At 45.8% G+C, this 17,376-nt stretch overlaps 1 protein-coding gene across 4 annotated transcripts in view; it reads left to right on the top strand.

The window, feature by feature from the left end:
* Positions 1-1,004: 1,004 nt before the first annotated feature.
* Positions 1,005-17,376, top strand: part of CTTNBP2 (cortactin binding protein 2) — a 138,036-nt gene continuing 121,664 nt past the window's right edge. The window contains exons 1-2 of one of the 4 annotated variants that reach the window (XR_013992612.1): positions 1,005-1,161; positions 14,541-14,648. Coding sequence is in view for 3 of the 4 variants with exons in the window: in XM_081038785.1 (XP_080894911.1) it covers positions 1,072-1,161; positions 14,541-14,648 (198 nt within the window). In the remaining variant the exon portion in view is untranslated. Of the gene's footprint in view, positions 1,162-2,484; positions 2,501-14,540; positions 14,649-17,376 lie in introns of those variants that run through there. The other 3 variants (XM_081038785.1, XM_081038786.1, XM_081038787.1) reach the window with 3 other exon arrangements.

Genomic DNA, 17,376 nt, shown 5'->3' with positions numbered 1-17,376 from the left:
TCATTCATCTTCCAGAATTTCGAGTCCAGGATTTGGTTGTCGTTTGATTTTATTTCTTTGAGACACAGTTTGAATGCTTCCATTTGATTCTGTGCTTTCAACACATTTTTGGGATTTGGTGATTTGGGAAGGCCTGTACCATATGGTCTTGATAAGGTGATAGATTTTCATATCCTGGAAATTGGCAGGAAAGGGTAAGATCTGAATCAGATGTGAGAAGGGAAAATTAAGAATTTGGGCCTAACTTACTCATCTCACGAAATATCTTCTAAGACCTGTACTTCCCATAAAATCAATTATAAAGAAAATTTTTTGGGGGGCGGGTGGGGGCTGTGTGTGCATGTCCTCACCGCATGGGGGTAATTCTTTCCATTTCTCTTAACAGTAGAGAGCCTCTTTCTACAAGTAATGGCACTTAACATTTCTTGGTTAGCCCTTAAGAAAATATCTCAGACTCCAAGGGTTAAAGGGGGACCCTGCTTCACCTGTCTTGAAAAAGAAATCGTCTAGAAAGGTATGGGCCGAGGGAGCAGATACAGCGTAAAAAGGGTAGCGGACACATTTTCACGTGGGAGTTGATGGTTTTGGGAGAAACCTGAGAGGAACGACGCAATAAAACAAAACAAAACACCAAGAAGGTGAAACCGCCCCGGCTGCAGTCTTGCAACAAACAAACAAACTTAAGCAAAAAGAACAGGGTGGCTCCCGTGATTCCTAGCGGTGGGCTCCAGGGGGCTGCGGCAGGGCTTTCTTTATCCTGCGGGAGTCGGACGCGGGAGGCCCGACCTTTCCCGCCCGGCCTGAGCCCCGCGGGCTTGCTGGGGCGGGCGCCGGGCGCGCCGGTTCGGGCTCTTCACCCCTCCCCGCAGCGGGGGCCGCACCCGCGCGCAGGCCGGACCCCGCCCGTACCTGCGGGATCGGCGGGACCGCGCGGCGCCCGGCGCGCAGCGGGTTAAGGCGGCGGGAGCGCGCCCGCGTCCCCGGCCGCAGCGGGGAAGCGCCGCCCGCGCCGAGAGGCTGAGCCCCGAGCCGCCGCTCCGAGCTCGCATTCGGAGCCGCTGGGGCAGGAAGATGGCGACGGCCGGCGCGAGCTGCGAGCCCGACTTGTCCCGCGCCCCCCAAGACGCGGCGGCGGCCACGGCGGAGGCGGCGGTAACCGAGGTCCGGGCTGGGCGCGGGGACAGGGCACGCGGCCGGGGTCACGTCTGGCGTCCCGGGGCCCCCTCCCCGGGCCCCCTCCCGGGTGCCCCCTCCCCATGACCCCCTCCCCATGACCCCCTCCCCGGGACCCCCTCCCCGTGACCCCTCCCCGGGCCCCCTCCCGGGTGCCCCCTCCCCGAACACCCCTCCCCATGACCCCCTCCCCGGGACCCCCTCCCCGGACACCCCTCCCCGGGACCCCCTCCCCGGGCCCCCTCCCGGGCCCCCCTCCCCGGGCCCCCTCCCCGTGACCCCTCCACGGGTCCCTTCCCCGGGACCCCTCCCCGGACACCCCTCCCCATGACCCCCTCCCGGGACCCCTCCCCAGACACCCCTCCCCGGGACCCCTCCCCGGGACCCCCTCCCCGGACACCCCTCCCCGGGACCCCCTCCCCGGACACCCCTCCCCGGGACCCCCTCCCCGGGCCCCCTCCCGGGCCCCCCTCCCCGGGCCCCCTCCCCGTGACCCCTCCACGGGTCCCTTCCCCGGGACCCCTCCCCGGACACCCCTCCCCATGACCCCCTCCCGGGACCCCTCCCCAGACACCCCTCCCCGGGACCCCTCCCCGGGACCCCCTCCCCGGACACCCCTCCCCGGGACCCCCTCCCCGGGCCCCCCTCCCGGGCCCCCCTCCCCGGGGACCCCTCCCCGGGCCCCCTCCCCGGGCCCCCCTCCCCGGGCCCCCCTCCCCGTGACCCCTCCCCGGGCCCCCTCCCGGGCCCCCCTCCCCGTGACCCCTCCCCGGGCCCCCTCCCCGGACACCCCTCCCCGTGACCCCTCCCCGGGCCCCCTCCCGGGCCCCCCTCCCCGTGACCCCTCCCCGGGCCCCCTCCCCGGACACCCCTCCCCGGGACCCCCTCCCCGGGCCCCCTCCCCGGGCCCCCCGCCCCGGGACCCCTCCCGGGTCCCCCTCCCCGTGACCCCTCCCCGGGCCCCCCTCCCCGGGCCCCCTCCCCGGCGCCTTCCTAGCCCGAGGCCGGTCCCTGGGGGGCGCGGCCCCCGCGCTGGGATCACTCCTGTCCTTGCCGCGCCCCCGCGCAGCGGCCGGGCGGGAAGCGGCCGGGCCCGCCGGGCTCTCAGGGCTCCCTGCGTGCGCCCGGGGCGACCCCCGGGCCCCCTGCTCCCCCGCTGCGGGCGGCTTTGGCCAGGGGCGAAAGCGGGGCTGTGTTTCCTGGCGAACTTGAACCCCCATTGTTCGCCTCGCGCGCGCGCGGCTGTGGGCGCGTGTCCCGGGGGTGCCCGGTACCTCTGAGCGGACCCAGGACGGCAGCGGGGGGCCGGCGGGTCATCGCCGAGCAGGTGTGCGGATGCCCGTGTGTGTCCGTGCGCCCCAGGCCCCCGGGACCCGCGCCCTGCCCGGCTGGGGGCAGCGCTGCCGCTGAGCGCCGCGTCCTGGCTGCTCGCTGTCCGCGCTGCCCCATCGCTGGGTGTGTGGGGGACAGGGGCGGCGGAAGGTGCCCTCGTTCTCCCTAAGTAGGTGCCGGGGCGAGGTGGAGGAGCAGCACCTGGTGCCAACACAGTTCTCCTTCGCTGGGGTCTAGCAATCGTGTGAGCTTCCACCATCGCTGGTCCCTACTTTCACCCCCAGAATATCCCCTTGCACAGTCCCAGGGGCGGTTTCCAGCCCCTACCGTGGGGGAGGGCTGGACCCACATTTCCTGGATAAAAACGTTCTCCGGGTTGGGGAAGCGGCTTTGCAGGAGCTGCGAGGATCCGCAAAGAAAGGCAGCTCTGGGAGCGCCTCCCACCTATGGCGCGATCCCACCCGCCAGATCCCGGGTGGGATGGAGTGAGAGGAGTATGGACGCTGCTCAGTTTTTTCTGTGACCTGAGCAGAATTGGTGCTGGAGCAGCAGAGGGCAGGGCCAGGTGTAAACAGCCAGGGCTGCTTTAACTTCCTCCCTCTCGGTGTGGAGGAAGGGCTTCCTGGAGCCGGAGAGGAGAGATGTGGACGAAGCTGCTCGGGCGGGAGAGCTGCCGAGCCTGGGAAGGACAAGAGAAACAGGAGAGAAGGAAAGGAGGAGGAGGAGTGCTGCTGGTTTCCCGCTTGTGAAACTGGCAAGTTTTGATGTGAAACTTTTAGTAAAATTGATTTTTCATTCTTTGCTTGGAAAATGTGAACTTATCTTAAGATTTCCAGTGAAACCTGCCTGCTTGTGATGCAGTGAGTCAGTTCCCCTCTGTGAAGCACTGGAAGGCAGCTTGCTATTAATACAGCACGCCTCTCTGGGAAGTTGAAATGACTGGCTGCCTTCATCCCCAAGAGACAGTAACAGGAGGGGAAAGAAGGGTGCGGGGGTGTATGTGTTGTTTTCCCAGGAAGGTTGGATTCATTTAATCTACTTAGAACTGGCTTCTTTCTACCACCCGCAGTATTTTAGTCACCTGACAATTAAACCAAACAAAAACATCTGATTTATGGTCTGTAGCTGATCTATAGTTTTATTTGGTTAGATTGCAAACAGAATCTTGGACGCTAAGCAGATTTGTGTGTTAACAAGCCCAGTGTTCCCTTTCTGCTGCTGAAAATTTCCAAGAGTCCCAGTTTTCAGACTGCGTGTAGGTGGGGATTTGATCATTTCACCCTGATTAGTGGGAATAGCCATGGGAAATCTGTGAAAGCGAACTCATTTGTTATTTCCATAGAATTCTTTAGGGTTCCGAGGCGATGCAATGAGGATTCTTAATCTAATGTTTGTTTTTTAAAATTTTTAAATAACTTTTGACATTTTAGTAACATTTTTATGATGGCCTCTATGCAGTGAACTCAACATTTAATTTTCATTAAGGTATAGTCCTCCCATATCAGCCACTTGTCCTATTGACTCATTTTTAAATTGAAGAAAAGCTAGGTTGAGGAATGATATTTTTCATAACTGTTCCTTATCTAATGATTAAAATTCAAAGGCACTTTTATGCATTTTGGGTTAGTGGCAACTGAGGACTTAAATCCTTTTTGTTTTTAGTGAACTTTTTTTTCCATTTTAGAGATTTATTTCACTTCAAATTGGTTTACGTACTATGGATTTTTATGTGTACATTTGGCAATAATGAGCCAATGGAAATGCCAAAGCAGTAGGCTATTTTTGAAAGTGAGTGTTTTCACTAAGTTTTGACTATTTAGATTGTTGCTTAGAGACAAGTTTAATTTATAGTTTTCAGCTTAATCTGATTTTCAGTGGAGGGTTTTAAATTTAGTTTGTGATTCTGTTCTTAGCTGTTTAAATTCTGAAAGCATCCCAAGTGTAAAGCTGGGTAACAGCTACATTATTCGACAGTGTCATATTAATAGTTTTTGCTGTGAACCATGCCGAGAGACCTGGGTTATTTTCAGCTCTTTGGCCAAATGTGATGACTTTTATAGGCTATGTTGCTATTTGTACTCTGAAAATAGCTCCTAGTGGATAAGCAGTATGGAAAACAGAAATCTTTCTGTTTTTTATTTCACCAAAGAATTTAAGAGTGAAAGGAAAATGGAGCTCTTTTTAGAGCTTTGTTTCAGAAGCTGACCAACATTCCTGTCATTCTGAGATTTTCTGGAGCAGCTACTATGCAAAAAGGAGATAAAAATTTTGTCGTAGTGATAGTGATAAGAAAAAAACGTCAACAATGGTTTTGTTAAGAATGTGCAACAGTAATGTCAAATTAACAGCTAGCACTTTGACATTTTTGTTTCCAGTGACAGTATTGACTATAAATGCAATAAAAAGAAACTTCTTAGCCAATTTGCTAATCTTTCTTAAAAGCAAACAAACAAGAAAAAACAACTAGATTATAGTTATATGGCCGTTACAGAGTATTAGAAGTTTCATAGCATAATTCTGAAGTCAAAAATCTAGATTTAACATACATTACCGAACACTTACTGGGATTGAGTCATCATGTCACATTTTTGCTGTCCTCAAGTAACACATTTCAGTGTAGAAACTAACATATAAGTTCACAAACTCATTCTAGAAAAACTGCTACATACCTCTGTTGAATCTCAGTATGGTCACCTTCGAAGTCCTCCCCTTGGGAAGCTATGCATTGATGCCAGTCCCTAGTCCACCCTTCAAAGCAATTCTGGAACTCTTTTTCTGGAATGGCCATCAGAGCTGTCGTCGTATTACCCTTTATGTCCTGAATGCCATCAAAATGTCTCCCTTTCAATATTTCCTTGATCTTCTGGTAAAGAAAGACGCCATTGGGGGCCAGACAAGGTGAGTAGGGAGGGTGTTCCAATACAGTTATTTGTTTACTGGCTAAAAACTCCCCCACAGACATTGCTGTGTGAGCTGGTGCATTGTCGTGATGCAAGAGCCATGAATTGTTGGCGAAAAGTTCAGGTCGTCCGACTTTTTCACATGGCCTTTTCAGCACTTCCAAATAGTAAACTTGGTTAACTGTTTGTCCAGTTGGTACAAATTCCTAACGAATAATCCCTCTGATATCAAAAAAGGTTAGCAACATTGGTGCAACAATTTTGTAAAGTTAATTGTCAGACCTCGTATACCGAGGAATTAAATCAGAGATGATGTTATCATGAGAGGCAAAAATAATTTGCATTAGAAGTTTGGCGAGGAACGGTCATGGAGGGGATGGCTAGTGGTAGGCTCTGAAAACATTCCACAGAAGGATGGCATTTAAGCCGGTTCTTGATATATAAGAAGAGCTTGGACAGAGAGGCCAGACGCAGGAGGCTGTGTCCAAGTGTGGCTGGTTTCTAGGATGCCTTGGGAGGTTACCTGCGGCATCTGTGAGGAGCTTTCAAAGTTGAGCCTGGAAGTTTCTATTTCAGTCTCGTTTCTGTGCTTTAGAAAAATTGCCTAGAAATTGAGGTGACAGACTAAAATATTTCCCCAAGGTTGGACTATAACTGCTTTCAACATGATGCTTTTCATTCTGCTTTTTTTCCTTCTTAAATAATGGATTGTATGTTTCTGTTTGCGCCTTTCTTTTTTTTTGGACTTTATTGTTATTGTTGGTATCATTATTAGTATATTTCTCAGAGGAGCAATTTTGATTAGAGAAAAGCATTTGTCCTCTCTGTGATTGAATCCATGCCTACGCTAGGTGCCAGCTGGTTCTATCCTGTGTGTCTCCGATAACTTTATAGGTGAGAGAATGTTTCACAGAATTAGTACTCAGTCAGCCATGTACAAATATCAGCTGTTGGTCACAGGGACAGCAAGGCTGTGGGCCCATAGGAAGCCGCCTCCATGGTCAAGAAGAGCTGTGTGGGTTTGTTTGTAAAGAAAGCAAAGGTAGCTTAGCCCCATGCCAGGCACATGGGAGGTGTTATCAATATTTATGGAATGAAGGAAATGAACACCCACCAAGAAGCTGTGTCACAGTACTTAATCTTGACTGGCTGATTGACTGTGTGTGTTACCAGATTGTAATGAAACTACTGGCCTGTGTGTTGTAATAATTAACGTAGCTACTACAGGTCTTGTCTTCTTTCAGAAAGATGACCCTGCGCTGTTTTGATTTTCATTTGTATATTGTCCCTGTCTTTCTGACTTACATTCAAATACTTTACAGATTTTAAACAATGAATTTAATATCCAACATTATTAGTTTTCCCTTTAGATTTTTTTTCTCTTTAAAATACTGATTGAGGCTGGGAATGGTGGTGGTGGAATAATAACCACACCGCTCCCATCTGGAATTCTTCCATTAATAGAGTCAAGGCCAAACCACCCACTGAGGTGTGGAGGTGCTGGTGATCCAGAAGGGGTCACAACAGAAATGCAGGGGCATTCTGAAACAGGAAAAAGCAGGAAGAAGGAGGTCAGACAAGGCTTTGGAATCATCTGCAAATACCCAGCAATGTGGGTATTGAATGTGCCTAGGAAAGATGGAACACTCTGTGTCCCTTCTGCCCCCACATCCTTTGCCACTGAAGAACGTCTGAATGCTGTTTTAGAAGACATGAGTTGAATGTATTGATTGCCTTCTGTATTGGAGCTCCTTGGTAAGACATTATATATAGCGTAGAAAAGGAAACTTGGACAGTTAGGTACAGAAATGGGAAATGGTTATAAGAGAGATGAAGATGATGATGGACATTGGTAACAAAGGATTTTCTGAATTTTAGTTTCATCTGTTGTAAATAACTAACACAGAAGTAATGAGGTCATCGTAGTAATGCTGCGCACAATATGATGTCATCCGTGTAGAAATCCTGGTTTTAGGGGGAAAATGTGTTAGAATAAATTGTTTGCAAATAACCAAACAGGTTGAGGATGAATTTAAAAGGTTATTACAGTAAGTGCAGTATAGCCAAGGTGACATTGCTGGGTGGAATGGATACTTGTTTGCAAATGATTTGGCTTTGACCTTTTGATATTACATTGAAAAGACCTGAGCTCTCCCACAGAAGGGCTCTGTAATTGCGGGAACGCCCCTTAGCTGTCCCCATTTCACAGCCAGCATGCTGTCATTGGCCACCTATAGCTAATGGAGGTGGTACTCTCCAGGCCGTGAGAAGCTTCTGAGAGGACAGCTACAGCACCCGGACGCCAGCTTGCATGTGGAGGCAGCCATGTCCCACACAGGCCTGCCGTAGGAAAGCTGCGTTACGATGGAAGTGGGTATTCATTTCATCTGAGTTGCGGCCCTCTTTTTCTAAAGAGGAAATGGAGACTGAGAGGAGATCTCAAAGGAGGAAAAGAGGTTGCTGTACTTAATTACCAGAGGCTGCCATCCCAGCTGAGCCGCTTTTCTGCTTTTTACACACACACACACACACACACACACACACACACACACACGCACGCACACGCATATGTGTTTTCTCAACTTAAAATTAGTTCCATCCATTACCAGCTTCCTTCCTGATACTCTGTTCACGTGTCACCTTTACTTTCTCCCAGTCTGCTGAGTTGCTGGTCTTGCCTGAAAAACCCAGGCGGTGTGTTTGATTTAAGGTGTGTGGCCGTGGGGAGCTGAGCCCACGTTTTCAGTGTTGCTGTTAGAGGCACACACCAAGTTGCCCTGTAGAGTCCTCTACAGTGATTTTTGAAACAATGTATGAAAATATTGGATTGTAAGTTATTTAGTTGCCCTGAGAGTGAGCCATAACATTGTATCTTAGTAACATTGATATATCATTTACATGCTTTGTGCTTTTATCCTGAGTGAAATAGTAGGTATTTAATACCAAAAGATGAGGGCGTACATGTTAGGTAAAATCATATAAAGATGTACTATTCTCGCTGTCCTGACACACCTAGTAGAGGTGAGAAAATAGGAAATTAATACAGATAAGTAAGTTTAATATAATGAGAAAATACACAAAGCAGGAAGGACGTGATTAATTGGCAAATGAAGGATTAGAACAGACTCTAGACTGAACTGAGAGAATGAGAGATTTCTGGAGTCTGGAAGGACATAAAAGTGGGGTTTGAGCTGTGTCCTAAAGATGAATTAGAGGAGAAAGAAGGATTGGGAAGAATGAAATCAGAGGTATGCAAACCCAGCCAGGAAACCGCTTTCCTCTGTGCAGAGAGAAATTGGAAGGAAGAGTCTCAAAGTAAGACATAGCTGCAGAGGTTTGAAATAGTTTTCAAGTGTGAAAACATGTATTTTTCTTCATGAAAATCCTTATAATTGTCTAAATTCACATTTTCTTAATATTGTAAAGTTCAGTATTGTAATGTTAATATTGTAAATCCTGAAAAATTGGATTTAATTTTTTCATGTTTATGATAGTCTTCAAATTTTGATTTTCGTCTTGAAATCTCGAGATAAGTTTCACTGGTTTGCCCTTCTTTACAGCCTTTCTTATTCATCCCAAGAGCATGAATCTTGTGTGCACAGAAAGTCCTAAAAGCAGTATTATTTACTAGCACACACTATTAAACTGGGAGGAAAATGCATGTCTGTAACTTCTGAGCAAAGAAGCAAAATGAGTTTTCCTCAAATATTTTTCAAAGATTTGAGCGAATGACTTAAATTTCCTCAGTCCTGTAAACCAGTTACCCTGATTGTATGAGAATTCAGGACATTTGGGGGCTGGACAAGATTGAGAAATCGCTTAGTACATTCTCCTTTAATCACTGACAAACCTGAGATCCAAAGAAATGACATCACGTCCCTCCAGTCCTTCTGCCTTCTCAGGGACACCCCCTTTTCCTCCCACTGGTACATTCATGGATAAAAAGTAGGTACAACCCACTGCATTTGCAACTGGAGACGTTCTTGGCGTCTGTGGAAAGAGCCAGAGGCCATGTCTCGCTTTGCGTCTGGTCACTAGATTTTCACCGAAACTGATGGTTAGTCGAAGAGCTGAGGGACACTTCTGCCACCGTGGCTCATAGTATTTCCCAAAGGCTTTTCAGCAGCTATCAATGTGTTGACTCCATTAATTCTTTAAAGATTGTGGGGAGGGTCTTCTGGCCCTGTTTGGCTCTGACTGTTGAATTGCACACATAAACCTAACATTCTGTGTGGAGGGGGCGGGGAGAGTAGTTGTGGATCATACTTGGTATTAACCTATGTTCAGTTCTGGCAGTTTAAGGTGACGGTTCAGCCAGGTTCCTTTTCCCTCTTTTCTCTCTCAGCCTATTTGAAAAAATAGAGAAGCATGCTCTCCCCATGCCCACCCCACGTAATTCAGAGCTATTGAAAACTGTTTGGGATCGTGTTTCCTCCTCAGTTAATACATATTTATGTATATATGTATATATGTATAGATATATATATATATGTATAACATACTTATATGTAAAGTATATTGTATATTTTTATATATATAATATATACATGTTATATACCAGGGGTGCCAAAATGTATACACATGACTTCTAGTCATCTTTTGTTATTGGTATATGTTGAGTATTACAATTTTAATACAGTTTTTTTCTTTCTTAAAATGTGTATACTTTTTTGGATATATATATCCAAATATATATATATATATATACATTTTTTTTTCTGTCTCAGAGAAGGCTTTCTCTCTATTAGATGCCTAGACAGTGGATTAGTTTAAGCTGCCCATGCCTGATTTTTCTTTTTTAATAAGTTGGTTTTCTAAAATATTTTATTTGGGAATATCGGGGAACAGTGTGTTTCTCCAGGGCCCATCAGCTCCAAGTTGTTGTCCTTCAATCTAGTTGTGGAGGGCGCAGCTCACTGGCGGCCCATGTGGGAATCGAATCGGCAACTCTGTTGTTCAGAGCTCGCTCTCTAACTATCTGAGCCATCTGGCCGCCCCCTGCCCATGCCTGATTTTTAAAATTCAGTATTGAGAAGCACTTTACCTGGCAAAACATCAAATGCGACAGGCAGAAGTTGAAATCTAGCAGGGTTTTATTTGTTTGTTTGTTTGTTGTTTATTTGTTTGTTTTTGAGTGCCTTGCCATTACTAACAGATGAAATCTGGAATATCTTCTGTTAATTAGGACAAGCAAGTGAAGTCTAATGATAAATGTTAGTCTGTGAACTTGTCTGCTGTAATTTTTTTTTTTTTAGGGGAAGGTGGGAGATTGTGTCATGTTTTTACAGGTGCCCTGTGCAGATCCTACTTTTTTATGTGAGCATGGCATTTAGATCTATCCTGAATTGTATCTTTCTTTTGTAAATTAGGTTATCAAGTTAGTGTTGTTAAATATTAAATTTAATTTAAAATTACAGAGGATGGGAGGTTATGGATTTGTTTATGGCGTAGATTATGGTGATGGTTTCATGGATATATGCTTATCTCCAAACTCATCAGGTTGTGTACATTCAACATGACAGCACTTTGTATGTCATTCGGACGGTGATAAAGTGGCGTAAAATATTATAAGATTTAGAGCAAGTATTTTGCTCTTAAACCAAGAAGCCTTAATAATTATTTTTTCTATATCTAAGTACTTGTGTACAAGATGTGCTTTCAGATCAGGTAAACGCCACTTCTTACAGTTTTACAATAATCCAGTATTTAATTGGGATTTTTGCTCTTGGGCATCTTCATTTTTCTAAAAATTCCAAAATGCGTTGTATTTATTTGTAAAGTACCTGGAGTCTTATGACCGATGGCGTGTTTTCGTGTACTTCTATTCTGTTTTGACAGCATAGGGGATGGAAACATTAAGCATTGGAGAATGACAATTTGAAAATATCATTATAATATTTTTATCACTGAAGACCAAGAAGTGGTAATGGTATTGGTGAGGAAACAGGTGAGAGGCATAGGGGACAGAACTGCAGGCAGGCAGACACACTATATACTGAAAGTGACACATTTTGTAAGTAACACTTCACGTAATGCATTGTGATGGGTGACAGACTTTTTTTTTTTTAATATTTCTGTGTAACATGATCTATGGTTTAGCAAGAGCCCTTGAGACAATAGTTTTTATTTTAATGAATTTACCCTTTTTGCTGAAGGTGGTATATTAAAAAGCAGAAGTGTTGGTTGCAGGTCACATGCTGTGATGTTCGTGATGGTAGAACTGGGGCAAGCTCTTCTGACTCTAATATGAATAAGAAGTTTGGCAATGTGTTTCATAATTTAATAGTTTTTAAAATGGAGTACTTTGCTTGTGAAGCTTCGGGGAAACAAGAACAATAAAATATACAATTAATTAAAATCTTTACCACCAGCAGCAGCATTAATAAAACATTACCCTCTAAAGCACTTAAGAATTGCAGCTTACTCTCCCATCTCAGTGGGAAAAACCAGGATAAAAGAGTCTGTCTTTCATCATAGTTAATAAAGGGAGTTATTGGACTTGCGCTGGTAGGTTTTCAAAGAAATAGGCTTATAGCCAATATCCCACTCCTCCCTACATAAAACACCCAGATGCTCTTAGCTTTAATAACAATCCCACCTTTATTTATCACTATTTCATTTATACGTTTTTGTTTAATCTTCACAAGAACTTTGCGGGGTAGGTGTTAGGTTTTCTATTATGTATATGCAAAAACAGACACTCGTAAGTTACAGAAATGCTTCTCCAAGTTTAGTCCAGTAGCAGGAGCAGGAACTTGTCAGAAGGGCAAATTCAAGGCCACACATCAGACACCTGAATTGGAAACTCCAGGGCTGGAGTGTAAGCACTCTGTTAATAAGGCCTCAGGGGATTCATACCAGTGTCTGAATTTGAGAACTATGGGTTAGGAGACCCATGAAACACCACTATGAGTATGTCGTGGGAGCCAAATTTGAGTCCAGCTGTGGATTTTACTCTTCATAAAGCACATCTCCAAGTTAACCCTCTAAGCAAGGGCTTCCCAGAATACCCATACTTCAGGCTTGCTATAGCCTTTTTTCTTTTTTCATCCTTAGCTCTTACCTTTCCAAATAACTGCTCTGTCTCATGTATGTGCAAAAAGAAACAAATTTAAGTTGAAGATTTTAAAAAATTCTTCGTTTGGAGAATGAGCTAGCTTTGGTCTCTTTCTCCCTGATATCATTACTATAATCTTCCAAAAGGATCCTTTGAAACCGAGAAGTTTCCGATCACGGCTGTCTGAAAGGCCCTGAAACCATTTACAGGCTTGCCATGTTTACTTCCTGTCATCACAGGGATAATGTGGGGCCAGGTACAGAGATGCTAACCTACTTCTTTGCAGCTGATTGATAGGATGACACTATTTTTCATCTCTAGGATGCAGGCCCAGTGTTGGCGAAGTGTGGGGATGCGTCAGGCACTTCGTTGTGGTCCTGTCATTTCCTGGTTGCACGATCTGGGCACATTATCCACCCTCTCTGAGTTTGATTTTCTTACCTGAAACAGAGAGAGGAGGGTACCTTACAGATTAGGTTTGGGTTTTTGAGAATACTTTGGAAACCACTGGGCGCTATGCAAATGTGAACTGATGTTCTGGAATGTCCTGAAGAAAGGCTCCTGAGATTGGGTCTCCAGGTATCTTTGGGGGTGAACGTGTGCTCCCCGCCCTCTGATGGTGACTGGATTTATCAATCGAGTCTCAGCACAGAAGGGTGAGTCTCTCCACAGAAGGGTGCTGCAGAGCGAGTGCTGGGGAGGGAGCTTAGTCTGTGGAAGACTCAGCCAGGCCGAGCCTTGGACGAGCTGCCTGATCGCTCTCAGCTTCATCTGGAGCTCGGCTGATGAAGACCTGCTCGTAAAACGTGCTGTGCGAATAGCGGGCAGAGGAGACAGAAGGCGTGGGAGTAGGTGGATCAGTGGGTTGGAAGCTGCGGGGCCGGATGCAGTCACCGGGGGAGGACTAGAGAAGACAGCGGGGCCGGAACGGTGATGGGGGAGGATTGCGACCCCCAGTGCCCTGGTGCCAACGCCTCGTGGTGTAGCTGGGTCCTTGGAAGGCTCATTGACTGCAGCCCCAGCCTGCTTTGCAATGGCAGGAAGCTGCAAGGAGAGGCATTGCATGCGGAAGCATTTGCTAGCCATATAAAGGGGTTCCAGACTCACTGGACAGTATGCCCAGATAACGACTGTGGGTGGTGGGCCAGGCCTCCTAAAAGTACATAGGCCTGCCCTGTGTGTGTGTGTGTGTGTGTGTGTGTGTGTGTGTGTGTGTGAGAGAGAGAGAGAGAGAGATAGAGAGAGAGAGAGAGAGAGAGAGAGAGAGAGAGAGAGAGAGAGAGAGAGAAAGAGCATTTTCCTTCTAAATGGGCTGCTGCGACTTGGCTCTGTGGATTATTACCATGTGGGAATCTCAGGTTACCCAGTCATCTGAATTTTAAAGAGAAGCCAGAAATCTGGATTTTTTTGGTGCCATCTTTAGGTTTTTAGGTTTTGTTGTTGTTGTTGTTGTTTTATTTTTAATGCTGGCTGACTAAAAGAACCCAAACACTTTGTGGACCAAGTACCGCACATCTGTGGGCCCCATTGGCTGTAGGCTGCCAGCTGGTGGCCTCTGCTGCAAAGTTCTGTAGACATGACCTGTGGTTATTGGGTGTCCTGGCATTTATAGTAACCTCCCAGGAGCCTTTACGTTGGGGCCCTTCTAGGAATGCATTCTTGGACTTTCTTGGCTACCCTCGCAACTTCTCCCCAGCATTCACCGGGACTGTATGATACCAAATCCTGGGACTTAAAATTTGTGTGGCAATTTGAGGAGACTGAATCTTGGTGTGCAGGCTGGGAAAATAGGGCTCCCTTAAGGAGAGATTTATGGTATTGGTGTTCGGGTTTTTACCCCTCCTCCCTGAAGGTCAGGGTGCAGATTATCTGCTGCTGAACAGGGCCCCAGGGCTTGTTGGATTCAGTGAGCCACTGGGATAACAAGGATCCATTGCACACCTGCCCCTTGTGTGTCTGTGTGTGGTGGTGGGGGGGAAGGAGCAGGGGTAGTGAAGTAAAGAGCATGTTGCTTCTAAAGGGGTGGTGGTGTTCCTAGGAACAGTTTTTTCACTGCTTTTTAAAAATCTGTGTTACAGAAACAAGACTTTGATGTGGACGCACTCAGTAAATCAGAGCTTCGCATGCTCCTCAGTGTGATGGAAGGGGAGCTGGAGGCCAGAGACCTGGTCATCGAGGCCCTACGGGTAAGCAGGCACCTTCCAGCCCCACTCCTCATGCTGTCATCGTCCCTTTTCACAGGGCCAGGGCTGAAGCTTCCTTCTCTTCCTGTTTGAATCACTTAGATTTAAAATGTTACATCAGGTTCAAACTTGCCCCTCCCCCCAGACATTAACCCATAATCCTTATGAACTCTAACACTGAAGTTATAGGACACTTGAGGTTTAACTCTTTTGCTGCATTAATTGATGGCAAGGTTTGTTTTTCAAAACGTGCCAGAAATCCACAAAAAACAAAAAGTTGATATTTTGACTATTTTATGCATTTAATAATAACAATGTGAGCTGCTTTGTATATAAATGACATTATTTTATGTATAAAAATTTCAGATATATTCATTCAGATATATCCGACTGTTGCTGAAAAGGGGTTTTAAGCTGCATTGGTTACCAGATCCTTTTACGGTTCACATTTATTTAAAGACATAAGTTTTCAGAAAATTGGTAATTTGGTGTTTTACATGTATGTGAGGTTAGTGAGGAAAAACTGAGAGAATCATTTATAAAAGAAAGATGTTACTGATAATAGAGCTTTTTCCTTCTTATGTAAATTATAAATGATTTCTTATTTTCAGAAACTCAGAAGAGTTAAAAGCTAAATGTATATATATATACATATATATATATATATATACATATATATCTTCAAATAGTTTTATTACTTTGCATCTGATCTCATAGTGATTTTGAAATTTTCATAATAAATTGTGGATAATTATCTTCGAATATATTACTTAAATACCTCAATAAAGTTTGTTATTTTTTTAAAAAATAAGGTTTTAAACTTTCTTAGTGCAGAATCTTCTAATTGGTTATTCCAACCTTGCACTTGTTTTAGTATGTGAGCCAAACTTAAAGTGTTTTTTTTCTCTTTTATACTTAATGCTTTGTATGTAATCACGTATTGGTCATTTGACCAAGACAGATATATTCATTATAAATGAAGTATGGATATCTTTTTTCACCGGGGAGAGTGAAAACACTTTGTATTAGAGAGTTTATTTTAACATATAAAAGTCTGTGGAGTGAGCACCAATATGGCGGGGGAAGCAGAAGTAATGGTGAGCAGTCAGAGGGGATGGAGGAGAGGGAGTCCTGAGAACCCCGATGTGTGGGGATGGGGCGATACAGTTCCTGAAAGAAGGACTTCAGTACATTTTCACAAACTGGAAATTATTGCAGTGAGGATTCTGATTATTCCTCAGGCTGATGACAGAGAATGATTGCCTCAGGAAAATGAGAGTATTGTCATACCACCTGCAAGCCAACATTGAGTCGAAGGTGTTGCTTTTTGAATGACAAGCTTTGCTAAGTAGATATGTGCACAGTTTGATTGTGAGAGGTTTTCGTCCTGTTTAACATTTGGAACATTTGCATTGCTTGCAAATGTGTGTTTCTTAAGCAAACTCTGTGAGAGAAATGCGAAGGCAGTTTGTCACTAAAATGTGTGACCCTCAGCCTGAAGAGAAACAAGGGCACAGTCACCAGAGAGGCCAACAGTGTCACCTCTTGAAATCAAAGGGATGTGAAGGCTCCAGTTCTACCTGAGGTATTTGTCTGTCCTTCTCTATTAACCTGTAAAAGGCATCCGCACGGGCATTTCCCATTGCTCACATGACCGTTTAAGAGTTCAGCAGAGTCAGTTTTTATGTTTCACCTCAGCAGCCACGTGTATTTCTCTTTTTAACTTAATCGCAGTGCTTTCAAATGTAAGAGTACAGGTAAAGGCTTGCTGATGATCAGGGCTTGCCAAACAGTTTTTACAGAGTCAAGGACAGTTGGAGATGCAGGGAGCCCGCTGCCCAGGAGACTCTGGGTCCGCAGTTTGCCTCGCTATCAGATCTAGTGCTTTGTTTTCCATAAAATATTTTGTATCACTCCTTTGCTGCCCTGCAGTGATGTTTATGGGTAATTGCATGTGTAAGTAGGTTATGTTAAAAATAACCAATACCTTGCCCTAGTTGAGAGATAAAGTAACAGGAAGATAATTGTTAACAAAACATTGTGCATTTCAATACACAAACGCGGGACGGGAACGCGGGGCAGGAAGACGTGGGAAAAGAGGTGGCTGTCTCCCCCTGTTCACAGCATGGCCAGGAGTGCCGCCTTTGCAAAAGGACCAGCACACAGGGAGCGGATTTGCTGTGGGTGCGGTGATTTCTCTGAGATGGCGATGACTCTTGGTCAAGTTCCAAACTAAAGTACACATTTATTTGAGAGTTGGATCCCTGGAAAATGCAGCGTTTGTTAAAACTGATACATGTGAAAAAGAGTTCAGATATTCATTCTGAAGGTGCGAGTGGAAGGAATCAACAGAAACACATTTGAAAGTTGTGGGGAACTTGGGACCTTTCCTGGATTTGCGTCAGGTCCTAGCCCTGTCCCCTAAGGGCCAATTACTGGGAACTGAAAATGCTCTCACTTTTTCCAAAGTGCCTCCTGGGGTACTGACCCCTGGAGAGCCAGGGGCTGATAACAACCTCAGTTGTTTATAGATTAGAATCAAAGAACAACAAAAAGAAGCCCCAAGAGATTACCTCAGGTCAGAAATGTGGCACAAACTAGGTGTGTTTGGAGAGTGTTAAAGTTCACTGTCATTTTTTCAACTGAGAATTGTGATTGATTTATTTAAATGATTGGGCTGTTAAGAGTAGAGAATAGTGTCATTTTCATATACCTGTCCTTGCTGTTCTAG

This window comes from Rhinolophus hipposideros, assembly GCF_964194185.1.
Source record: "Rhinolophus hipposideros genome assembly, chromosome: 25".
Taxonomy (NCBI): domain Eukaryota; kingdom Metazoa; phylum Chordata; class Mammalia; order Chiroptera; family Rhinolophidae; genus Rhinolophus; species Rhinolophus hipposideros.
This window is presented reverse-complemented; position numbering and strand designations above follow the sequence as displayed.